The 26,793-nt window shown below is 43.2% G+C and overlaps 2 protein-coding genes and 1 long non-coding RNA gene across 3 annotated transcripts in view; all 3 read right to left on the bottom strand.

Moving 5' to 3' along the window:
• The window catches only part of LOC310853962 (protein FAM184A-like), a gene marked incomplete at both ends in the record, with an annotated part of 74,850 nt that extends 60,203 nt beyond the window's left edge, over nt 1-14,647 (bottom strand). Inside the window, 1 exon segment of the mRNA XM_083758438.1 lies at nt 14,432-14,647. Within this exon segment, the coding sequence (XP_083614564.1) occupies nt 14,432-14,647 (216 nt within the window).
• A 3,580-nt stretch (nt 14,648-18,227) lies between these two features.
• LOC310854244 lies at nt 18,228-20,252 on the bottom strand. The gene is made up of 3 exons (XR_014568880.1): nt 20,163-20,252; nt 19,067-19,144; nt 18,228-18,506 (listed from the first exon to the last, which is right to left on the bottom strand). It is a non-coding gene; the product is annotated as an uncharacterized lncRNA (long non-coding RNA).
• Nucleotides 20,253-23,039: 2,787 nt separating this feature from the next.
• Nucleotides 23,040-25,768, bottom strand: LOC310853961 (uncharacterized protein; the record flags this gene model as incomplete). Its single annotated transcript, XM_083758437.1, has 4 exons — nt 23,040-23,237; nt 23,323-23,396; nt 23,566-23,859; nt 25,687-25,768. 4 exons carry the CDS (start codon nt 25,766-25,768, stop codon nt 23,040-23,042), a joined length of 648 nt encoding a protein of 215 aa, XP_083614563.1.
• Between the last annotated feature and the right edge of the window lie 1,025 nt (nt 25,769-26,793).

Here is a 26,793-nt window from a genome sequence, read left to right as displayed (position 1 = left end):
ATAGGCCTACTGCAGGCATTACTACACAAAACAACGTTGGATTTGTACAGTGCAGGTAAGTGCATGTTAATTATTGTAATTGTGAGTTTGTTTTTTAACATGCAGCGCGAGTCCGATCCAAGTCCAATCTACAAGCTCACAACGCGTTGCACTGTGAGTAGAAGGCTGCTGAGATCGTGAGCCGCATGGTAGAAATATCCTAATAAATAAATAAAAAGGTGTCGGGCTTGCGGGGGCAGTTTCTGTATGGGACTCTAGGCTAACTTGCCTCTAGAATGCATGCATATAGGCATACAAGTGATACTTGGCTTTTATATAGGCTATCATTTTTTTATGTGCTGACCAATGTTGGGGACACATGCCTTGTATATTTTATCTGAGGTTTGGGAACTATTTATTGATTCAGCATGAAGACTGAAGCCTTCTAAATATAATATAATTATAACAAAAAACATCGCATGGATGCACCTGGGACGTATCCTCAGTGATGTATCCTGAGGTCAACGGGGTTTCGGGTCTCGCAAAATCCTACCCCTCACTCAGGCGACCCAGCCGGGAGTGATCAAGTCCCGACTTACGTCCCAGTAGCTACCCTCAATCAGTCCCATTAGGGAAAAACCAGGGGCACACAATCCGTTGGAACTACTCCAGAACTACTCTGCCAGGGCTGGGAGGTACACTTCTGGCACATGGAGGGACTAGGCTCTGTGGGTTGTCTCCTGTCCGGGCCCCTCCTACGTCTCACCAGGTCCACTCCTGCTCTCACCAGAGCGAGGACCTGTGCGTTGCACCAGAGTCCCAGCACCAGACAGTTCATTCAGTTCAATTATAAGTATATTGTCTAAAATTGTCCAAAATAGTCAACGAATGTGCTGTGTGTGGGCGCTATGCAGGGTGCTCATGTTTAGTTAAGCTGTGTGGATAAGTGAGTGCCGTCCATGGTGCTAGAGCTTAGTTGTGTGGAACAGTTTTTGGCCCAGATACCCCTTGGAGGGGAGAAATATACCCCCTCATCCTCGCAACACTGGTAAGTGTAACGGACCCAAAGATGGCTAGACCTTTATTTTGAAGGGTATAGACGAAAGCAGATGCCAGGTTGTTCCTGCTGCCACAAGAGGGCTATTTAAGTCTGGCTCAGTGACAGCATGGGCATTGGGCAGACATGTTTGTTATGACAGCATGGAAGGGTGGCACAAACAAAAGCAGAAATGTTTGGCTTGATTAAACCATTCTGTACTGGAACCCCTTTTGGTGTTTGAACATTATGTCACACTTTAGCTATTTTTGAAAAACCGTGAAAATGTAGCCCAAATGTTTGAATATATTCTTTCAGAGCGAACGTTTTTAACCCAAATCTTTGCTTCTGGGGGGGTTCCTGGAACAATATATTTTCAGATGGGCGTCGGCAGCCAATTACATATAATTTTTGGGGTCCTTGACATGAAATATTGAGCACCACTAACCCTAACCCTGAAACATGAGGTTTTCAGAAAATTCGCATGATTTAGAAAACATTTTTTTTAATTTCAACGTCAGGCCTAAATGGGTTAACATGGACAATGAGAAACTTGTCATGTAACTTTTAAGACACGATGGACCTTGAGACGGACAAACTCAATGAATTAGCACCTGGCTGGAAAGGGGGGAAAAGGTGTTATTGTTTTTGATGTTTTCTTGTTATTGTTCACTGAATGTTTGTTTAGAGTTTCATTGTTTCCTGATCTGCTTAATGTGTATGATGGTGGACTGATGGTTTAGGCTTTAGGGTTCAGGATGCATCGATTGTATTTAATTGGAAATGCAGGCAATCAAATGGGAAATGTGCAATGCATTCACTGTAGCTTCATGAGATGTGCACTGATCTGTAATGTATTGTGACTTGTGAGGTTGTTGATGCAATGTTTATTGGTTGATTTTGATTTCTGCATTCTGACTATCTTGTTGCAGTTTTCACGTTGAGAGACTACTAAATAAAATGGTCAAAATCAACAGTCGAGCTTCAACTCCTTATTGCCAGCTGGGTCCGCTACAGTAAGCACACTTACAGCCTTAGATGCCATTGGGAATATTTGTGTTCAATCAAAGTAATTTCATAGTCAAAAAAGAAAACACGACTACAGGGCTATTCAACTAAATTGTTCAGGGGTCCACGTCGTCAGAAATCCAAGGGGCCGGACTGCCCCCCCCCCCCCCCCCCCCCAATATATTATTATTATTTATGGCTATGCGTCGCGGACCCCACTTTGAGAACCGTGGATAGATGAGTGCTGTCCATGGTGCTGAAGCATAGCTATGTAGGTATGAGTGCTGTCCATGGTGCTGAAGCATAGTTATGTAGGTATGAGTGCTGTCCATGGTGCTGAAGCATAGTTATGTAGATATGAGTGCTGTCCATGGTGCTGAAGCATAGTTATGTAGGTATGAGTGCTGTCCATGGTGCTGAAGCATAGTTATGTAGGTATGAGTGCTGTCCATGGTGCTGAAGCATAGTTATGTAGGTATGAGTGCTGTCCATGGTGCTGAAGCATAGTTATGTAGGTATGAGTGCTGTCCATGGTGCCTGAAGCTTAGTTAGATTTGTGACCGAAGCTCGCAGCTACTGTGGAGCCTTTTTGTCTCTCAAAACTCCCACACATGCAGGGTAAAGTCCACACATATTGTGCCCAGGTCTCGTGACATCACTATGAACATCATCAGGGATGATTGTAAATCAGGGATCATATCATAGTAAATGCGACCTGCTATAGGCCATATATGGAGATCCATATTATCATATTATATTCTGACATTCCATAATGTTGATCCTTCCCCATCCATCCTTCCGCTTCGATGTCTCCCCTTTGACTGATACCTGTCCATTTAAACTCTAGACGCCCCAAAGTGCAGCCGCGCCCGGCAGCCGGTGAAAACTAACTCTCAACAGGCCAGAAAATCAAGACCCGGCCCTATGGGCCCTAGATCATCAAACCCTGTACACTCAAGACACTGCCACCACTGCCACCCTTAAATCTCCATATATGGCCAACCTGTCTTGTCTGGATGATGTTTGTGATGTGTATGTTATGCTATGTATATTGACAATATTGGAGTTTTTTATTTTTTATATATATATTTTACATATTGTTTTTATTGTTTGTTGTTGTGTTTTGAATGTTCTTTGGTTGTCTTGATTTGGAGTCTGTGTTTTGTTGTTGTGTGTGTTTTAGTTTTTGTATTTGTCACTCTGTTTTTATTTCTCAATTTACTTCTATATTTGTAAAAAGGAAAAAATGAATAAACAGAACATAAAAATAAATGAATAAATCTCCATATATGGAGGTGACCTGTTCTGACATTCCATATATGTTGATCTGACCTCTCGCTTCTCGCCCTCAGGCGTCTTACTGGTGTGGATATATGAGGGCTGAATCCATGGTGCTGAAGCATAGTTATATGGATAGGTTGAAAAACGTCCCAAACTTTTCAGGGAGATAATTATGATATACAATAAATACAAAATGTGAGCAGTTTTTCCACCACTGCGTATAGGTTAACAACATGTGTAAATGGGTGAAGTGGAGACTTGTTACGGTATGTATGTCTCTGTTGCCTGGCCTCAACAGTACAGGAGCAGTGGAGCAGACCAGTCCATACTGCATCAATACCAGTGGCAATGACAGACCAGTCTGTCAATACCAGTGGCAATGACAGACCAGTCCATACTGCATCAAACCATCAATACCAGTGACAATGACAGACCAGTCCATACTGCATCAATACCAGTGACAATGACAGACCAGTCCATACTGCAACAATACCAGTGACAATGACAGACCAGTCTGTCAATACCAGTGACAATGAGGAGACATTCTCACACTGTAACCAGTGAGCGGGCGTTGCATGTCTAAACTAAGCTGTCCCGTGGCCCACCTGGTCTAGAGCATGACCATCTGCTACCCTGCTACCCTTGACTGAGTGCAAGTGGAGTTCCCACATAATGTGAAATCATTGCCAGGTGATACGTATGACAGACGCATCAATGAAGGAAACAACAAACAAACAGTGACTAATAACTGACTGAATAACTGAGATGCAAGATGGCGCGTACTACAGTACTGTTTCCATTCAGGAATTCATGCGCAAAATCCAAAATGTGCACACAAAAAAAGGTCTTGATGGAAACGCACCTAGTGTCATAGCTCACTGGAAAGTATTAAAAGGAGCTAAATGATGTTCTGGACTCTTTTATGGATGTGAACTCACGCCTTACATCTAATTAGTCGAGGCTGTTCCGTCCGAGTCTGTAATGGTTTATAGTTAGAATAAGCCATGGTTGAGTAGAGTGGCATTATTTAAAACAATGTGGTGACTGATATTGTGCTTCTAATTGATTGCTTGTCTCCTCCAGCCTCCTCCTGGAGGAGGTTCATTTCCAAAAGAATGATTAAAAATAAATGAAAACAGTAATTGAAAAAACACGGCCCCCTCACGTATTAGATATCAGTCACCAGAAAAAAGGACGGGCGTTTTCGATGAATCTATCATGGTTAATTATTTCTGCGCCATCTACGAACATAGGCTAGGGTAGGGTACGGCATCAGCCAACTACAAACATGTTCGTACCCCCCGTATACTCCATATAAGAAAGCGGAGACGGTCATTTTGCCTTTTAACGTTGATCCGGTTGCTATGCAACGTCTCCGTCCCCACCAGCTATGGGTTCTTTAAATCCAGCTCCAAACGCTGTCTCCGTTGTGCTTTTTTTCCTCCACCCATATTATAATTCCGTTTTTGTAACAAGTTTGTTTTTGTTGTTTCTGACAACCTCGCGGCCGCTGTTTGCGTTCGTTTCCGACAATCTGTTCGTGGTTCACTGACTGTGTTTTGTTGTGGCTTTCCTGCTGTCCAGTTAGCTCACAACATTAGCACTGCAGCTATTACTTGTCAGTAGCTTCAGGCTGCAGGGGCGTTGCATGCATACCTCTGTGGTGCCGGGCAGTGCATAGAAGGCAGTCAGTCACTACTACGTGATTGGCTACACGAGTGGTGCAGACTCCCATTGGCTTAGCCGGCGTTTCAGCAGACTCCCGTTGGCTTATAGGCGGCATGGGGTCGACTCCCATTGATGACTGGGTCGCTTACATTTCATGAGCTGTTATATTGTTGTTGCCTGTTGTCATTTTTCATTGTCATGCCCGGTGTATACTTGGATGCGCATCATGTCAAGCATCAAAAATAGCTAATCTACAAGCTCACAATGAGTGTTTTGTAGCTATTTTGTGTGCATCATTCCGAGCTGCTTTTCTTTTGTGCGGTGGCACATGCGCACTCGAGTATTTGCAGTATTTTGTGAGGTTGTACATTTGCTATTTTAGGCTTTATACTAAATGTCATTCACAAAATTGCCATCCAAAAATGCTGATGTCCTCACACGCAGGCCTAATACTAATGTGCGTGTCCGTGCATGTGCGTGCATGCGTGCATGTGCAGTAGCGCCACTGAGACTCATTAGGCGAACATGGACTGATCTGCACTGAAACTGACCGTTATGCAATCAGATTAACTGAAACCATTAAGACTCTGAAATCATATGAAACAGACAGAGAGGGGGGGGGGGTAGCGTCGTAGGAAAAAGAAAGATTATCTCACTTGCACATAAAGGGAGAAGTGAGGAGAGATAATGGCTGCCTTTGTGGAACCCAGGAGTCACGGCTTATCCTTCACTCTCTGAGGAGAGGGTGACACTAGCATGTCAAAGAGAGCACAAGATAAACACCAAGACGTCTCTCCTCAGATATACTTGACAGAGACACCAAGATGCCTCTCAAATCAGATCATCTCAAATTGTACCGTTTCGTTACTTCAGGAATTAAGCTTTATTTCCTTGCTGTGACCTGTGAGTCCCATGGTTGTGCACAGCATGCCGTTGTGCTTTACATTAGTTGACAGAGCATTTAGCGCTATGTGTGTGTGTGTGTGTGTGTGTGTGTGTGTGTGTGTGTGTGTGTGTGTGTGTGTGTGTGTGTGTGTGTGAGTGATTATGTATAGCCATGCGTGACGTGGTAGCAAATGTAGAGAAAAACAAAGGGGAGCAATCCAGCTGTGCCCACTCTGTCTTTAAATGGGGCAAGCCTGGCCTGTTTGCTCATTCATGGCACACACACGTGCACGCAGGCATAAGCACATACACTTGGGTTTAATATTCTTTTAGGAGAGGAAATTAAATGCAAACGTAATTACCGTCAAAAGGTTTTCACTAGTATTTTCAGTGTTTACTGGTTTAAAGTGGTCTCCACTCGGTTCAGAGCAATATGAAGCTTGGCCAACCCTGCGATGGCTTGGGTTCGTTGGCCGATCCAAACTGGACATTACATTTGTGACATCCACCGTCCACCGTTCACCCACCCACACAAATAATAATGATATAATAAAAAAGCTATATTTGCAAAATCGACCATGAGAAAAAGACGCTGAACCCAAAATTGCTCCTGATGAGCAGGGTTGTTTCCTTAACTGGTTTCCTCCGCCATCTGTGTATGAATGTGCGTAAATGGGCGAATGAAATGCACAATCTCAGCAAAGTGCCTTGGATAAAGGCGCTATATAAATGCACCACTTACCATTTATATAAATGCACCATTTACTGTGTGCCAGGAAACGCACTTATCAACTGTTGCTAAACACGGATTGGTGGGTCGCTATATCAGTCGTTTTGCAGACATTTCTTCTGGACTTGTTCAGAGTGACGTCATCACAGTGCTAGCGCTGAGGGTATAAAGGACGTGGTTGGCTTCCCTCTAAAGGAGTGAACGTTTAGAGATGTGCTTTTATTTACTCGTGCTTTAATTTGAGTACATTTTCAAAATGGAAGGCGCACGGCCCACACAAGATGACGGCAGCCGACCGCCTGTCAACGGCATTCCCGTGGAGGCGCGCAACAAACACGAGGAGCTCAGCTTTACTCAGGATTACCTCAGGATGTCGCCTCAAGACAGACTCATCACGCAGGACACCAGGAACTGGGAGCAGCAGGAGGGAGCGAATGTGGTTCAACTCGAACAGAGCGACACGTTTCTCCACGAACGGAACGAGACGCTTCTCGGAGGAAAGCTCTGCTCCGCCGGGGTGAAGACACGGCCCGAAGATGGACTCGCGCACGACACCAGGAACTGGGAGCAGGAGGTAGAAAAGGTGGCTCAACTGGAACCTCAGAGCGGCACATTTCTCCACGAGAAACTCACACGCACCACGGAGAGGAAGACACAGGAACGGGGCGAGATGCTCCTCGACGAAAGGCTCCGCTCCGCCGAGCGGGCCGTCCAGCTCCTGGAGAAGGAGCGGGAGCGGACGGAGCTCCGGGTGAAGCAGATGGAGGAGCTCGTGCTCTTCTACAAGCAGCGGGAGGAGACGAGGACCAGGCTGTGCGAGCGGCTGCTCTCCGAGAAGGAGCACTGGAGGGAACAGATGGAGGCGGCCAGGCTGAGCGTGGAGGCGCGGAGCACCGAGTGGACGAGGAAGGAGCTGGCCTGGGTGGACCGCATGGAGGCCATGGAGCAGCGCAGCATGGAGCAGACCACCACGCTCACGCAGAACTTTGTGGAGGCGTACGAGCAGCTGACCGAGTGCATGTGCTCCATGGACCTCATCATGCAGGCCGTGACGGCGTCTCCCGTGGGCGAGGACGGGGACAAGGAAGACGAGGACGACGATGATGAAGAAAAAGGAGGAAGACACCAGTCCCCAGCTAAATGATGGAAGAGTCGGTAGCCCTTAGAGATCTTTAACTCTTGAGAGCGAAACATGAAACGTATGGACCCTTTTAACCCTTTAAAGCATTCTTGAGAGCGTAAAATGAAACCAAATCTTATCTTTAAAATGAAATGACTATGTCGGAGGATGTAGATCACGGTTACGTGTATTTTACCCCAATCGTCATAATCAACAACGATGATGACGGTGAATGCGGAAACAATTACACTGCTAAAAGGACACATTATTTTTTCAATTCAAGATGGAGGGTAAAGATGCCCTCCATCACGACTCGTCTGTGATCGAACAGAGATAAACCTGAATGCACTTACTGCCACGGCCAGCTAGCGTCAGCAAGAATTCACTGAGCTCTTTTTAAGCAACCTCATAAACAGTTGAAAGGTCATTCAGGATAAATTTGGGCCTGACTTTTGTTAGTGATGCCGACGGTACTATCAGGGGAAGAACACCCAGGGCCAGCTTGGCTCACCACACATTCACAAAGAGCTGTCATGTCAACCGATCATTTAACTTTATTATAACTAGAGCGGTGCCTGTTGGAGCCTCTACAGCGGTGCCCGTTGGGTCCCTTTTCTCCATATACGGACATGGGGAGAGGCCTTATGTGTAAATATGGAGTGCTGTGATGTCAGAACAGGCCAGCTCCATATACTGTATGGACATGGGCAGGGGCCCTGTCCAGAACCCGGGAAGAGGTATTTTTGTGGCGCTTCTGGACAACCGTGGGTCCGACCGACCCGAAACCGGGCAAGTGCACCCGTGTGTGGAACGCGTGTGTCGAATTTGAAGTCGGTGGGAGAACAGTTCCCGAGTTACACACACACACACACACACACTTGCATTTATAGTTAGATTGTACAAGTGCAGTACGCATCGTCAGCGTACTTGAAGGCATATGACGTCATCACTGTGATGTCATTCATCTCCATATTTGGCCATAGAACAGAGTCAAATTCCTAAATGCAAATAGACTTCTCTACCCTGATAACACGTAACACTGTAACACACGGCCACTGAGCGCATTAAGTCTGATGAGGGAATCGGCCGAGCCTTGAGCGCTTACCGCCAATCAACATGCACAGAATTATATTCCTATAGATTGAGTCATCTTCCTGCATGTGCTTCATTCACATTATCTCGATGCCGTTCATCCGAAACGCTCACAATAATGGCATCGCTGAGATTTTAATTTACGGTGACATTTTTCCATTATACACTAGGACAGATTAGCTTGTGTTTATCTACAAATTCAGTACCACTTAAACTCTCTTACAGTACTGTAAAGAGCATCTGGCACGCTCTTTCTGCTTCGGCACAAATCGAGTCGATATCGACTCGTAGCAGATCTAACAAGCTCACGATGCGTGGATCCGCTATTTTTAGCAAACGTTACCCCCAGAATACAGGGTTGCTGGAGGTTCAAGTGGTTAACAAAAGTGCCATTCTAAATCTTAAGCATAATTTTGATTATCGTGATAATGTAATGGTTAATTGCAGATTATATTTGCCACAGTAATGGTGAAAGAGTAGTTTTCATATGGTCCCATTCCTAAGCGGGAGCCAAGCAAAGGGCCACGCCCAGGAGACACTATATTTACGTTAAGCTGACCTCATCATGGAATAAAGAAATAAAATATCATGACTTCAACTTCAAGTGTATTAATGATGTTTAGGTATTATCATTCTTTGTTGCTGCTGTCCCACATAACAGCCAACCAGTTGAATAAATAACACATTTGAGGCTTTAAACCTTTGCTTTTATCACATTTCTGAGACCATTCTATGGAAGATGGAAGATGCTTCTATAAAAACATGTGTTCTATTGCTAGTTTGATCAGCTCAAATACTCGTAATAATCTTAAAATAACTAAACCTAATCTTAAAATAACGAACAATCGTAAATAGCCGCTATTTTCGGTGACCAACGTGCTTCCATAGAAGGCGTGCTGGCGACTGAGAACTTTAATCCATGTGACCTCAACACTGTGATAGTTGATGAACGCATTTGGAGTTTGTGTCTGCGTAGTATTTTTTACAAAGTCCCTAGACCTAACCGCACGCGGAAGCCTGCACGGCTTAGTCTAACTAACGGGATGTCGGAGTTATGGGCAGTCCCCCTTCAACCCCTCTCCTCTCAACTCTCCTTCTGTGTCGAGAAGACATGACATATTGTAGTTAAATGCACTTAAACCCTATATACTTCTTCACCCAGGGTCTCCCAGGGGTCCGTCCTTGGCCTGCTTGTTTCTCCACACCAAACTTCTGCCAAAAACCACTGCCTATATATATCTGCAAGCTCACACACCACATTGCAACGCAATGCGGTGTGAGCTTGTAAATCTGCCATGTGTGGAACGTTATGACGTATCCAATTAATATACATCATTGACCGGAGACCACCAGTTAGGCCTGTCACATTTAGCCCTTCGCTAAACCCCACCCCGAAAGAGATTGTCCAAAAATAGTTATAGCAACCGTTGCTAAGAATGGCAAGCTCATAGCTGTCAGTGTTACTTTGCATGGATGTGTTGTTGAACACATACACAGCTTAACATCGGGAAAGTTACACAACTGACCCACTCAATTGATTCTAATTCTAATTCTAATCACCATAGTCTTACCGTGTATTAAAAATTATTATCTAAGATTATCTAGGTGATGCGTTAAGTAGTTCCTGTATAGATTTAGATTATTATTACAAAACATATATTAACCACTTCCACACTGTAGATAGATATAGGATAGATCGCCTATGCCCATATTTGGGATGACAGGGTTTAAGTGGTTTCCCTTGATTAGAGCAAAATGCCTCGTTCAAGACCTGTACTGTGCTGCTGTTAGTTGACAGTATTTAAAACCCATTTAAACAAAATGTCTTCTAAATCATGACAGTTTTCTGAAAAACCTATGTTTCTGTGTCAGTAGTTCTCAAACTATTTCATGTCAAGGACCCCAGAAATTATATGAAATTGGCCGCCGACCCCCCATCTGAAAATATGTTGTTCCAGGGACGCCCCAGAAGCAAAGATTTGACTTAAAAACGTCCGCTCTGAAAGAAGATTTGCGCCACATTTCCACAATAAAAAAGCAGATCTACAAGCTTGTATCGCGGCACTCGATGCTGCGCTATGAGCTTGCAGATCTATTCAATAGCTAAAGTATAACATAATCTTTAAAACACCAAAAGGGGTTCCCGAAAATGGGTTAAGACCTGTACTGTGCTGTAGAGCTTAAGATTTGAGCCCGAGCCCGCTGGGACGCGACAGGTTGGACCAAGCTTGGCCCAGTTTGTCAAGCATTTCACAGGCTTTGGGTCTGTCCGGGGCTGAACGTGTATAGGCTACATTTATAATATAGCAGCACAGCCTATGAGAAACTGAAGAGCTGCTGTCGTCAGAGAGAGAGACACACACACACACACACACACACACACACACACACACACACACACACACACACACACACACACACACACACACACACACACACACACACACACACACACACACACACACACACACACACACACACACACACACACACACACACACACACACACACACACACACACACACACACGGACCCCTTAGCTGAGAGAGAGAGATGAAGCAGACAGGGACCCCCACAACATTTTCTAGCAGATTAACCCTTTTCATAGATTTCATAGCTTCATCAAAGTGTTGTGTGAATTCGGACATTTAACCTGCACTGAAATACATAGTAAACCTGACCGTGGTCACTGTACCCGATCTGCTCTTTTTCTCCCTCTACACAAAACCTCTTTGCTGAAAATAGCCGATCTACAAGCTCGCAACGCCTCGCAGCGTCAGGCGTTGTGAGCTTGTAGATCTGCTGCTACGTCCGGTTAATGTTCCTCTCAGAATAGGGATTTATTCTAGGGTTGAAGCGTTTAAAAACAAAATTCATATACACCCCCCCACCCCAGATGAAGCAACTCTGAGGACCCCTGGGGGTTCCCGGACCCCCTGTTGGAGACCCCTATAAGCTCCAGCAGGTAAAACAAAAACAGTGACAGATAACTGCATCATCTCACCGACAACATTACATAATCCCCTCTCCTGCCCTGGGGGAGAACAAAAGGCAGCCTATTATACTGTATCATCTCTCTCTCTGGCATACAAAAAGCACAGTACAGTATAGGAGGAAGCTATGTGCGGTCGGACAAAAAACATGATAGAACAAAGACAATGCCAGCACTCAATACATGTCCTTTTCACATTTTACCTTTATTTGACGGACAGACAGCGTACGTGTTTCGGCCTACAGGATATGAGGTATTATATGTGATACAATCAAGTACAATTGAATATCTGTGTCAACTGTTATCACCTTGAAAGATATCAAACGAAGACTCTATTTATGGTACCAAGACAGGATAAATGTCGTGTGAAATCGAATAAGGAATAGTAAATAATAAAATGTAGACACATCACAAGGAGCTATCACATTGTATGGGGCCGGCCCCTAAACGTTCCTTAAAGTGCCTGGAAGTTAGTACTCCTAACAGACATTAATCAATTCATAATTTAAACCTATACATGTTTGACCCATCATTCTAGAAATGTATAAAGAAAAATATATTAATTATAAATATGGGAAGGACCTTTGGAGACACTCCAGGACACTAAACGTGCAGCTATATGTGTGTGTATTATTAATCAGACCATTGTGTGTCCAGTGGAAACCTCGTATGAATCTGATCTCAGGTCAGAATGGGTTAAGAAGTAGTGAAAATAGCCAATCTACAGGCTTCGTGCCGTGTTGTGAGCTTGTAGATATGCTATTTTCACTAGTTTGGGTCCAGAACGAATATCAAATTTCTGTTTTGGGTCACGGGCTAAAAGGTTTTTGGGAATCACTTTTGCTATGTTCAAAAGTAGTACCGGTATATACAAACAGCTTATGTTGCGCTATGAGCTTATAGATATGCTTTTTTTCCCCTTTTTTATCTGACTGAAAACGTGCGCAAATCTTTTGGATATACGACGTATTTTGTTTGCGCACGCATTTCTTATTCAAATCTTTGCTTCTGAGGGTCCCTGGAACTAAACATTTTGAGGTGGGGGTCGTTGGCATATAATTCTGTGTGGTCCTTGACATGAAGAGGTTTAAGAACCACTGACGTAGAAACATGGGTTTTTCAGAAAACTGTCAGGATTTAGAACACATTTTGTAGAATCGGCCTCGGGTCTAAAACCTCTCTCCATGTGAGGAATGAATGGACTGTTCCCATTTCCCAACCGACAGACCAGATTAACCTAGCAAAAGATTGCGGGGTATTTAGATGAATCAATTACTAACATAACCAAAGATATTATAGTATATTAGTCTTAGGCTGGGTAATTGCTCGCCATTGTCACAAAGTGATGTTGTGTGAGTGTTGTGAGCTTGTAGCTATTTCTGCTATTAAGAAAACAACAACGTATGGACATTATTCAACATACAACAGATTGACAACATAATAATTGTGACAGGCCTATAAATACACTGAGATTATAGTACACCGACTACCAGAGAGAGACAGTGCTGCTGCATTTAGCCTACTTAGTATCCGTTATCGAGCTACCCAAACCCAAACAATACAACAGGAAAATCCTGTGTGCAAAATGGAACCAAATGGACCCTTACTTACTGGGCAGGGGCGTCATTTGGGGCACCTATAGTCTTTAACCTTAAATACAGGTTATTTTATATTGTCACCGATTCTGAATAGTTTTTTGCCGGTACAATCTGCTGTGCTTAAAATGTACATACAGTACACCTACGCTGCTACGCACCAATGTGAGCTTCACCACCAGTCTGCGATGACGATTCATGTGCCACTATCCGGGCTCATCGTCATGCTGGCTTGTGGTGGACATTTTTGTCACGGACATACACAACGAGTGCACAATAATATCCCCAGGCAGAAACACACCTAGCACCGAATGACCATAACAGGTCTGCAACTCTGAGTGGACCCTATAGGTCTGTTTGGTTCCATTTGTACACCCTGAGTTTTAAGGGGGTCCTTGCAAATGAAATATTTGAGAACCACTAGCACCTTGTAGTAAATCAGTGTCATACATATTCTGAAGAAAACCGGGAGACTGACATTCAGTCATTTGGGTCTTATGATCAAAATAAGAACATTATCATGGTGCATAAAATCTAAAATGTTGCCATGGACAAGACCAAGTCTTTGCCAGGGACACATCTGTCCGTGTACAGACATACTGATGACCAGCACCATCATTTGGAATGCAGGCTGTTTTGGAGGTGATCATGGCATCCACTGTGTGTGTGTGTGTGTGTGTGTGTGTGTGTGTGTGTGTGTGTGTCTATATGCCAACCCATGCAGGCATAGCCCACCCACAAGCACCTTACACAAGAACAGCGCGCGTACACACGCATGCAAGGCACACACACACACACACACACACACACACACACACACACACACACACACACACACCAGTGGTTCACAAAGTGGTGGTCCCGTCCAACCATGAGGATCAGATGAAACAGGTCTGTAACTCTGAGTGTGCACCAAATAAGGGTCCATTATTTTGGTTCCATTTGGACACTCTCAGGGTTATGGGGGGGGCCCATGCAATTAAAAGGTTTTTCGAGAAGAGATAAGAGAACCCACACTGGTCTAGCATTAATAGAAGACTGATACCTTTGTGAGCTGCGCTATCTTCTTGCTCATCTTGAGGTGCAGGTCCTGCGTGTACTCCAGTGTCGACATGTTGCTGCTGCCAGGCGGGGTGGAGGAGGGAGGTTTGGCCGCCGAGGTGTTCACAGGGTTGGGGTTGGAGCTGCCGCTGCTGCCGCTGTACGGAGGAGGAGGAGGAGGCTGCCAGCCTGCCCCATGCAAGCCGCCTCCCGTCGCCATTTTCCCGCGGTGGTGGTGGTGGTGATGATGATGATTATTTATCCAAGGATTAACGCGCGGAAAAATATCGGGAAGAATTCAGGGACGCGGTTATTTTATTTTATTTTACGCCGCGTCCATCGCTGTGTGTGTGTGGGGGGGATGATGGATGCATGGAGAGGCAAGAGACCGAGAGAGAGAGAGGGTGTGCGTGCATGGCGTGCACGCGCAGCGGGGATGAGCGCGTCCGTCCGTCCGCCGTAATTAAAACGTACGCGCCGACGATCAAAGGGACGCGCGCCAGATGTTCAGCAGCGCCAGCAGCAGAAGGCGCGTGGCCGTCGCCACGCGCACGGTGAAAACATGTCGGTCATCTTCTGTGATGTTGTTGTTAATGTTCCTGAAGAAACGCAGGTGTTTTCTATCACTATCATCAGAACGGTGCAGCCCCGCCCCCTGCGCGCGCGCGCGCACACACACACACACACACACACACACACACACACACACACACACACACTTACACTTACTCACACACACACACACACACACACACACATACACACACACACACACACACACACACACACACACACACACACACACCATTCAGTAGCAGGTAGGCCTGGGCAGGCAGCCGCACAGACGCTGCCTGTGCCCTGTGCTGTATGCGTGCGTGCGTGCGTGCGTGGCAACGCACGAGGGAAAATAAATCTAGATTTATTCTAATATAAGACGTGTACAGTAAATATGACAGTTGTATTGTATGGATCATGGAGATAGTGTATACCGAATTGTGTGATGTATGGATAAAATGTGTACGAGTAATCTACAGAAATGTGTTTAGCCCAAATCGATTTTAGGGTAGAAGGAGGATTGTTGTGATAATGTTTGCTACTTTTGCTGGGAAGGACCCCATGGAGCCCTCCCAAGGACCCCTGGGGGTCCCGGGACCCCACTTTGAGAAAATGCTGTAGCCTAGTAGTTGTTCACGTCATGGGGTTCAAACTGAAGTGGGCTCTGGTGACCCCCAGTGGGCATTGAGGGTGTTGCAGTTGGTCCCCAGCTTAATGGCTACACATTTATTATTACTACAACACAGAAGCAAAAAATGCAAGAAGAGAAGACTAACAAGATGTTTCTATGTCACCACTATGATTATATTAATCATGTAGGCGACCATTATGGCATTTAGATTATTTAATTACATGTATTTCTTATTGAATGGGAGTCCATCATCTAATGCATGTCGATTTGGGGTTCCATATAGGAAGCCACTGATTTAGCCTACAAATCATATATATTATATATATATATATATATATATATATATATATATTAGAGCTGGGACTCGATTAAAAAAATTAATCTAATTAATCAGAGGCTTTGCGATGAATTAATCTAGATTAATCGCATTTTAATCGCATATCAATATTCAACCCGAGAACAGCGAGAAACCTTTTTTTTAAATGTTTTTTGGTATCCCAGTGAATCAACGAATAGTGACTACAGGATACCACTCATTTTCAACATTTTACTGTCATTAATATACCTGTTGTGGAAATAATAATAAAAAGTCACCACATTCTGTGTTGCCTAGAACTGGAGGTCTGAAAAACAAATGAGTAACAGTAACAAGTACATCTCAGTGACATCACAAAGCTGTACTTACTTCATATTGTTACTGTTTTTTGTCAGACCTCCAGTTCTAGGCAACACAAAATGGGGTGACTTTTTATTATTTCCAGTTTTCAGTACTATAGAAAAGCGCCCAGTGAGAAACGTTCTGCGGTGGAAAAAAAGGTGCGATTAATTTATCTGTAGTTAATCGCGATAAATTTTTCTGTAGTTAATTAATCTAAATTAATCGCAATTAGTCCCGGCCCTATATATATATACACACACACACACACACACACACACACACACACACACACACACACACTGCAGTTCAATACATTACTGGTATATCAGTGGTTTTCAACCAGTGGCCCGGGCCCTTGAGGGGGTTCCAGGTGGTCCCCAGCTACATGATTTTTTTCTACATTCTCTGATTGTGTAGACTTGTGTAGAGACACAAGTCTACACAATCAGAGAATGTAGAAAATAAATTATGTTTGATCAACGTTCTCCCATGATACCAAATCAATACAGAATGGAATTGTTGACAAAATCTTATCCAATGACAACAAAATATTCAAAGGTTTGGGTCTGAGAGGCTAAATGTCATCAAATGGTGGTCCGTGGCTCAAATGCCCCCCAAAAAAAGAATGGGCCTTGCTGTGAAATGGGTTGAAAACCACTGGCCTGCGGTATACGGCTCCACCCACGCTGCAGTATGCCACGTCGGCCAGATTCCCGCGGAAAAGCTTGGCCCAGCGGCATTCTGCCGCGTGGGTGGAGCTTCACTTCCATCCACCAGCTGTCCAAAAACCCGGAATAGACCCCGGCAGACAGCTTATTTTGGCCACGCATGGGGTCTGAGCACACCTAAGATTCCATGCGCGGACAGAAGAAGCTGTCTTTTGCGTAATTTCCGGGTTTTTAGACAGCTATGGGAAAGAAGCTCCACCCACGCGGGCCAGATTCCCGGAAAAGCTCCAGAATGCCGTGGGGAGCTTCATTTCCATCCACCAGCTGTCTAAAAACCAAGGGTACCAAGGGTTGTTCTATAGATTCACACTTTGTGGAATGAAGAGTCGGAAACCGGAGATCCCCAAGAAAGTTCAGCATGTCTGTATTGTCCGCTGGAGATTCAGAAGAGTATAAATTAGAGTTTTTAAATGTGTCATTAATCTCTAAAGGAATAACTGTGCATGCGTTGGATGGTGTCTTAATTTGTGAGATATTTCTTGCATTCTGCCAAACTTCCGGGTAGTTTGGCTCCCATGAAAGTGTCCATGAAAGTGTTATGGCGCAGCCCAGTCACGTGACCACTTCACTTCCTTCTCAGAGCTTCCTTGCTAAAAACCCGGAAATGACGCAAAAGACAGCTTCCTTTGGCCGCGCATGGAAGTTCAGGTGTGCCCAGGCTGATAGGAGGGTTGTGGGCAGTTCAGAAAACCCGTCCACCAGTGACATCATCGTTAGGCAGATTTTCTTTTAAACAATATGTTTTTAACAATATTTAATAATAATAATAATAATAATAATAACTTGGATTTATATAGCGCCTTTCAAGAAACCCAAGGACGCTTAGATTGCATTTAGATTGTTATTATCTTTTCTGACAAAGGAATTTGCTACAAGGATTTATGTACTTTAATGAATAAAATGCTATGTGAATACAACATAACTAGCATATCTGCAGTAGAGATGTTCTCAATTTACAATTTAGGCAATTAGCAGACGCTCTTAAATCCGGATCGACTTACAGTAAGCAAGATAACAAAACAAGGTAATCAACTGCATAGAAAATAGTCATAAGTAAACCAAGAACCTATCATCACCTATCAAGAACCAAATCAGTAACATTGAAACTATAAACACTATTATAGTGCTATATCTTGTGCCACCCCTTACCCCTTAGGCCCTAAAGCCTAGCCGATCTACATCGACACGTTGTGAGCTTGTAGATCGGCTATTTGGACTATTTTAAAATGTTATTAAAAATAGTTTAAAAAAAAGGCAAATACGTTTAGGGATAATTAAGGGATAAGGGGTGGCACAAGATATAGCACTATGTCAATAATGACATATGTCTACATAACATGCTATCTAAATGACATATTTTTGACGGGTTGTAGCTTTAATGACTTTGGAGAACATTTCAACCAATTTGAAAAGTGAAAATGAAGCTATTAACGGAAATATTGTTGTTGTTGTTGTTGTTGTTGCTGCTGGTGTTGATCGGTTGGATCCAAACGAAACCCCACCTCCTCTGCAAATATACGAATAAATTAACGGATGGATGGATGGATGACACATATTTGGGACAGTTGAAATGACTAGGCCTATACTTCTGTTAGCATATTCAAATGTCCTATATTAAAAAATATGTAGTTCCCTCATAAAGTCACTCATAATAAATACATTGTTTTCTCTTATCTTATCATGTCTCATCTTATATTAAAGAGTGCCGCAATGTTTTAACTTTTTCTGTTGTGTATGTTTATGGAGTTAACATTACTCTAGTAGACCCCCAGGTGTGGTGTCAAATATGTCTTCTCTGTGTATTTTTGCTTTATTCCTGAAAGCTGAAAGCCTTTGAGTCAAAATAAGGCCCAAACGAAACCATAACCCTCCCCCCTCCCCCTTTATCATAAAATAACAGCCGTGGGCGAGGCTTAAGTTCAGGTGGGTGGTGCTAAGTGAAAAACAGGTACACTTAATGAACCGGTCACAATTTGAACACTTTCTGTACACTATCACGGCACTCCATCTTTAACTAAACCATCTAAACCAAGAAGAACTAAACAGAAGCTCCCTCTGAGTGCTTACCCTCCGTCTTTCTCCGTCTGTGACGTCTGGCTCGGCTGCAGCAGCAGACAGTGACAGTGATGAGGGTTAGGAGCAGAGCTGTATAGACAGTGGTGGAAAAAGTACTCGCATGTTTTACTTAAGTAAAAGGATCAATACAGGCCTGGGTCATGGCTCAGCGGTCCAGGCACCTTGGCTGGCAATCTAGTCTGGCGGTGTGCCGTGGGTTCGACTCCCGATCCCGATGGCCTAAGTTACTGCATGTCACCCGCCGAAGCAGCGACTTCTACTAATAGTTGGGATATGGCTAAGTAGGGAGGATAAATGCTACATTATGTGCAAATGTACTGTGGGCAAATACCCAAACCAGCGAAAGGGGACACAATTGTCATTATGATGCTAACACGTACTGTCACAGTCAAGGATTCAATTTGGCTGGCTGCCTACAGGCTAGTTTATAGTACTGTACTGTATGTGTCACTTTGCTGATTATTTCCGCAATCAACACTGTCGTGGGTCAACACATAAACTGGCCACAGGTAGACTACACCTCTATGCCCTGGCTTGAACAGCATGGGGCAATGGTTCTCAACCAGTGGTCCTTGAACAGCATGGGGCAATGGTTCTCAACCAGTGGTCCTTGAACAGCATGGGGCAATGGTTCTCAACCAGTGGTCCTTGAACAGCATGGGGCAATGGTTCTCAACCAGTGGTCCTTGAGGGGGTTCCGGGTGATCCCCAGCTAAATGGTAACCAAATGGACCCTTGGCCTTATAGATATTTAACTTTAACCTTACGGGTCCAGTCGGTTTCATTTTAAGCTCGAGCTTAAGAGTTAAACATTGTTAACGATTGTTAAACATCGGTATTACAGTACTTAATTTACAAGTTTGCCTGTTATCTCTCCTATGGTACCACATCAATACAGCATGGAATTGTGGATAAAATCTTATCCAATGATAAAAGAAATCTGAGAGGATAAATCTCATCAAATGGTGGTCCGTGGCTCAAATGCCCAATAAATAATGGGGTTTGATATAAAAAAGATTGAGAACCACTGTCATAGGAAATACTGTGGATGGGTTATGTCGTGTGAGATGGTGAATAGCAAACAAACCTATTCCACATGCAAAGAGGCCCACCACTGTCCAGAAATCAAAGCCAAACAACTGTTTGGGTAAAATGGAGTCCGGTTCTGTGAGAGGGAGAGAGTCAGTGAGGGAATGAGTGAATGGTTGTGTTATTTTAGGCTATGATCATTTTAGGCTATACATAAAGTTTACATCGCTATGAACTATGAAGGTAATAAAAGTACAATATTAACTTTTACTAGGGAACACGCCTTTGGGGCATCTTGGTGTGACGGGAGGGCTGGTCTCTGGGCCACCAGCGTTGGACACGGTGCAGGTGTATCTGCTCCCTGTGTCCAGTTGGTCCTCAGGTCTGGTCAGACTCATCTTGTTCTCATTAACCACGTCCTTCCCATTCTCACTCCATTTAAAGGAAAGGCCCTGTGGCTGGAGTTGACACACATACAGTATACATACATTAAATAGATCAGATGAGACACAAGATTGTAATTGACAGACAGACAGACAGACAGACAGACAGACAGACAGACAGACAGACAGACAGACAGACAGACAGACAGACAGACAGACAGACAGACAGACAGACAGACAGACAGACAGACAGACAGACTCACCTGTGAAACCTCGCAGGTCAAGGTGACAGTATTCTTTTCACAGGTAAGCGTTACTAAAGGCTTCAGGACCTTGTCTGGTTAGATAAGATTACATTAGATTACATTACACTATACAGCTGTGGAATGTCTGTCTATAGTCCATAAAATGTGTGTCCGTATGATATTTTCTTAGGATGGAGATTACATTTATATTAGGGCCGGGACTAATTGCGATTAATTTAGATTAATTAACTACAGAAAAATTAATCGCGATTAACTACAGATAAATTAATCACACCTTTTTTTTCACCGCAGAACGTTTCTCACTGGGCGCTTTTCTATAGTACTGAAAACTGGAAATAATAAAAAGTCACCCCATTTTGTGTTGCCTAGAACTGGAGGTCTGACAAAAAACAGTAACAATATGAAGTAAGTACAGCTTTGTGATGTCACTGAGATGTACTTGTTACTGTTACTCATTTGTTTTTCAGACCTCCAGTTCTAGGCAACACAGAATGGGGTGACTTTTTATTATTATTTCCACAACAGGTATATTAATGACAGTAAAATGTTGAAAATGAGTGGTATCCTGTAGTCACTATTCGTTGATTCACTGGGATACCAAAAAACATTAAAAAAAAAGGTTTCTCGCTGTTCTCGGGTTGAATATTGATATGCGATTAAAATGCGATTAATCTAGATTAATTCATCGCAAAGCCTCTGATTAATTAGATTAATTTTTTTAATCGAGTCCCAGCTCTAATTTATATGTAATGTCTGTATCACCTGAATGTCAGAAATACACTCTCAGAGTGATCGGGTCCTTGCAAATTACACATCTGAGAACCACTAGTAGTTGGACTCATAATATGCCAAATAAGTGAAGTGGGGGTGCATACTTAGTTTAGACTAGTCATTGGTTAGACATGGGTTAAGGTTAGGATTAGGTGTGCTGCCCCGTGGGAGGTTAGGTTTAGGGTGAGGGTTTGAGATAGGTTGTAGTTGTAGTGGTCAAACCAATGACTAGTACTAGTCTAAACCAAAAACTGTCTAAACTAAGTACTGCACCCGTGTAGTAAATAAGTGTCATCCATATTCTGCAGAAGACCTGGACATTTTGATGACCCCTGATTGAACAGAATCAAATCAAATACATAATAGTCATCAAGAATCATACGTAAGGCCCAGGCCGTAGCGTAACGGTCTGGGCACCGGACTGGTAATCCAGTCGCAGTGTGCCGCGGGTTCGACTCCCGGACCCGACACGGCCTTTACTGCATGTCATCCCCCCATCTCTCTCCCGTTTCCTGTCAGCCTACTGTCTGTCCCTTCAAAAATCAATAAAAGGCATAAGCCGCAAAAAAATATCTTAAAAAAAAAAAAGAATCATACGTAAGCTAAAGCACCTAACAGTGGAATATCTATATAATGTAGTATATGTATATGTATTACATAAACTGAGCCTTTGCATACGCCTGTTTTCAGACTACAGCGGAAGATTGGGAGTGAGTCTGCAGTTCTGATTGCAATGGGAAGAGCATTCCATAGTTTTGGAGCCAGAAGGGAGAAGAGTTTGGGACGTGTATAGCAATGTCCACATGACATGGGCCATGCTGCAATAACAACTTTCATCGTACTGATAAAACCCTAGAGCAGCAGTCTTACTGTTTGACATTCTGTACACGTATAAGCTCTCCGAAACTGTGCTTGCAGAACATCCTGTTTGTCGTGTTCTGTATGGTTTTTGTTTTTCACGCGCTGCATACATATTGTCGCTGTATGGCGGAAACCTTTCATGTTCAGGACCGTAACCTTTCAGGAAATGGAAAAAAAAAAGATCCCGTGTAGTGTTCCAGTGCAGTAAATAATTTCTCACAACAAGACCTTCTTAATAGAGCGTCGCATGCAGTCCCGCTCCCCTTTTCTTTTTTTTTTAAGTGTTTTTCGTGCAAAACCAATGCTTGAAATGGATTCAGAATCATGAAAACCCCCTACTAGTTTGGCATGTCACATGCTACTTAATGTATGATGAATTTTTGCCTTATATTGGTTGTCTATGGTGGGGTATACAAAAATGGAACCAAATGGACCCTATTGGAACTGTCCAAAAATGTCCACCACAAGCCAGCATGGCGTGAGGTGATTGCTTACTTGTCAACGGAACTTTGAAAATGGAGTCCGGTTCTGTGAGAGGGAGAGAGAGTCAGTGAGGGAATGAGTGAATGGTTGTGTTATTTTAGGCTATGAACATTTTAGGCTATACATAAAGTTTACATCGCTATGAACTATGAAGGTAATAAAAGTACAATATTAACTTTGACTAGGGAACACGTCTTTGTGGCATCTTGGTGTGACGGGAGGGCTGGTCTCTGGGCCACCAGCGTTGGACACGGTGCAGGTGTAACTGCTCCCTGTGTCCAGTTGGTCCTCAGGTCTGGTCAGACTCATCTTGTTCTCATTAACCACGTCCTTCCCATTCTCACTCCATTTAAAGGAAAGGCCCTGTGGCTGGAGTTGACACATACAGTACATACATTAAATACATGACACATTATGATTGTTTTAGGCAGACAGACAAACTAATGTTTCTCACCTGTGAAACATTGCAGGTCAAGGTGACAGTCTTCTTTTTACATGTATGCGTTACTGAAGGCTTCGGGACCTTGTCTGGTTAGATTAGATTAGATTAGATTAGATTAGATTAGATTAGATTAGACTGGATTACGTTAGTTAATGCAATCATGAATGGCAAATCGTGCATTTATAAAAGCCATTCTCTAAAGCACTTTACTGCATTACATCTGCCCGCAGATTCACACCCACATCTGTGACGTACCAGTCACACATAGATTCCAACTCTTTCTAGGATTCTTCACAACTGCTCCCTCACTAGTCCACATTTCTGCTGTGTAATTCCCTGAACTGGTTTTCTGTAAGTCTGTCAGTTTTAAGGAGCCATCATCATCAATATCCTCTGCCTTCCCATTGGAATAGCGCTTGTTCTTCCTACGGACTAGGATTGTGTCGTTGTGTCTCCATCTCAGTTGATGATCTATGGTGAACCCTTCATATCCCAGACGCAGTGTGTAGGATGATCCTTCTGGGACATTGAGGTCACACACCTTCTGACCTATCGGAGAGGAGAGGAGAGGGGAGGGGAGGGGAGGAGAGGAGAGGAGAGGAGAGGAGAGGAGAGGAGAGGAGAGGAGAGGAGAGGAGAGGAGAGGAAGGGATGGGATTGGATGACAGGACAGGACAGGACAGGATATTAAAATTCAGAATATGGTCTGATATTGTGCATTATATTGTTACATCTGACCTAAATTTGGTACAAATTTCATATAGCACAAAATGTTTACTGTGTGTGTGTGTGTGTGTGTGTGTGCGCGCGCGTGTGCGTGTGCGCGTGCATGCGTGCGTACGTGGGTGCGTGCGCGTGTGGAAGTAGAGTCAACACTCCCTGCTGACAGATTACTGTAATCTTGTTGCATTGAATTACTGCACATGTAGACAATTATAAGTGTGTGAAGTGGTTTAAGAGCTGTGCATAGTTTGTAAGCAAAATAACCACAAAGTAATTTTGAGTTACTTTACTGACCAACTTTGAGGCCAACAATCTGTAAAATGTTACAATTAGCATTTTAGAGAAAAAAAAGCTTTGCATGCAAGACATTTTCTGCAAACCTATACTAGGTTTTGACAATGAGGTTAGTCGTGTCACCTGTTACATCCTGTCTGTTAGTTAACAGCTGCACACAAAGTACAAACCACAACTAATTACCACTTAATGTGCTAATTGTTTTCTCACTCAACAGTAACCTAAATAACCTAAGAAAGAGGCAAACATAGTGACAATAGCTGATCTACATGCTTTAAACCTATGGGTTCCCAACATGGTCATGTATTATGTGGTAGTATTAAAAAAACAAAAAACGTATATATGTATATACATGTAAATCAATAAACATAATGCAAACTGTACATGCAGATTTAAGTTCACTCTAGGTATATGAAGTGTAATGAAACAGCCTCATGGAAATGATAACTAACATTTCTTCATTGTTGAAATAAGCAAACAAACTTCATTAATTAAAGTGTATTGTGCTTCTTGGCTGATTGATGAACTAGTAATATTAAAACATATATTACATCTTGCTTAGACGTGTCACAAGTAAGTATTAAATAATCACCTAATCACAATTATTTGATCCAATCACAATTATTTTCCATAATTGTCAGAATAGTTTACATGTTAAGAAAGGTACATTTTGAAACAATCTCAGGAAGAGTGGAAATGTGCATTAGCTATTTCCAATATTTTGTTACAAATCTTTATGAAATATTTTGACCACAATAATTTATTTAGATTACTGGTATTGGTCGTTTCTTTGTGTATTTAAGTACGGTATTTGTCATATTTTCCCCCATGCAACTTTTTCTTTACAAGGCCTAATAAAATGTCTTAATCGTGACAGTCCGAGTCATGCTCCAAACACCCGGTAGCTCGTTGTTGGTAATAAAAGTTAAGACTTAAGTTTTGGAGCATGAGCCACTTTGCAGACTCTGTTTTTCTGTGATGTCTATACTTCTGCCCACAATCTTCTGCCTATACAATCTTGGATGTGCGTGCTTTTTCACTTGTTTTTTACACATCAAATTAACCTGTTGGACCCACATACATTTAAGATACCGGTACTTCTGAAAAATGTTGATTCATTTGAAATGAATGAATAAAAAGAAATCTGACATTTCTGAGGAGATTTTCCTATAATGCATGGGTAAAATAACGATGCCATGTTGAAAGCTGTTAAACGAAAAAATACGTACATTCTTGGGTGAACTACTGCTTTAAAACAGGGAGCAGACTCATAGCGAGTCACTTTGTGCACTTTGGGCTTGTAGATCTGCTATTTTTGCAAACTAACTAACAGCCCCAAAAATAGACAGTATCAGTTACCTGTAGACATGATGAAACAGCTACACAGCAGAAGGAGTCGTCTTGTCGACACACACACCTTCATCCTCGCCATCAGCTTCATCTTCTGCTACTGACAGATGACAATAGATGCACCGTGCTGCCTTATCCAGGTCGTTTCCTGTGTGTGCGCGTGCGCGTGTGTGCTCGTTCCTGTGTGGTTCTTTCACGAGGAAGTGATCCAGTCGAGAGGCCCCTGTAATAAACACTATTATATCTCTAGACATCTCCACACACAACAAATTGTGTACTTACTGTATATATACATAATCTTTCTGCATAATGACCCATGGTGGTACCCCACAAGGCCCCAGCTCTATCACTCCTCACTTCCAACAGGTTACTTTTGGGAGATTAATAGAGTATCTTAAAGTGATCTACTGCAGCTGCACACTAGGCCTACTGCTTATGTCAACTAGAACACATGTTTAATAATAGCAATCTTTATTGTCCCGAAGGATATTCATCTCCACAGGTCTGTTCAAACACCCGCAACAAAACAACACAGAAAACATAAAACAATACAAAAACTTGAGGTCCCCTGCACAGAACCATCCTATCGGTGATGGCTGAGGGGATAAAACTCCTACAACGGCCCTTTTTCTACGGCAAGGTTCTGTATCTTTGTCCAAATGAGGAGGCATGAGGTGAAAAAAAGCGATACAGGGGATGATCAGTGTCATGTGATATTGAAAGTGCTAGCCGTGTATTGTTCATGTCAGACAGTGTGGGTGTAGGAAGTCCACTGATCTTAGAAGCAATACGGGTAATACTGAAAAGTTTGTTTTTCATAGGCATGGACAGTAGGTTGTAGAAACAATGTTCCTGAAACATGCAGAAGAATACATGATGAGGAGCAACAGATAATGATCTTAACTTACTTAACTTACAGATTACATGGAGGCAGTGCGATTTGAGTGAGACACACACACACACACACACACACACACACACACTCACACACACACACACACACACACACACACACACACACACACACACACACACACACACACACACACACACACACACACACACACACACACACACACACACACACACACACACACACACACATCTTTTGGCCTG

The sequence above is a fragment of the Protomyctophum parallelum genome (assembly GCF_964188405.1).
Source record: "Protomyctophum parallelum genome assembly, chromosome: 23".
Lineage (NCBI taxonomy): Eukaryota > Metazoa > Chordata > Actinopteri > Myctophiformes > Myctophidae > Protomyctophum > Protomyctophum parallelum.
The sequence above is the reverse complement of the archived record's forward strand: the minus strand, read 5'-3'. Positions and strand labels throughout refer to the sequence as shown.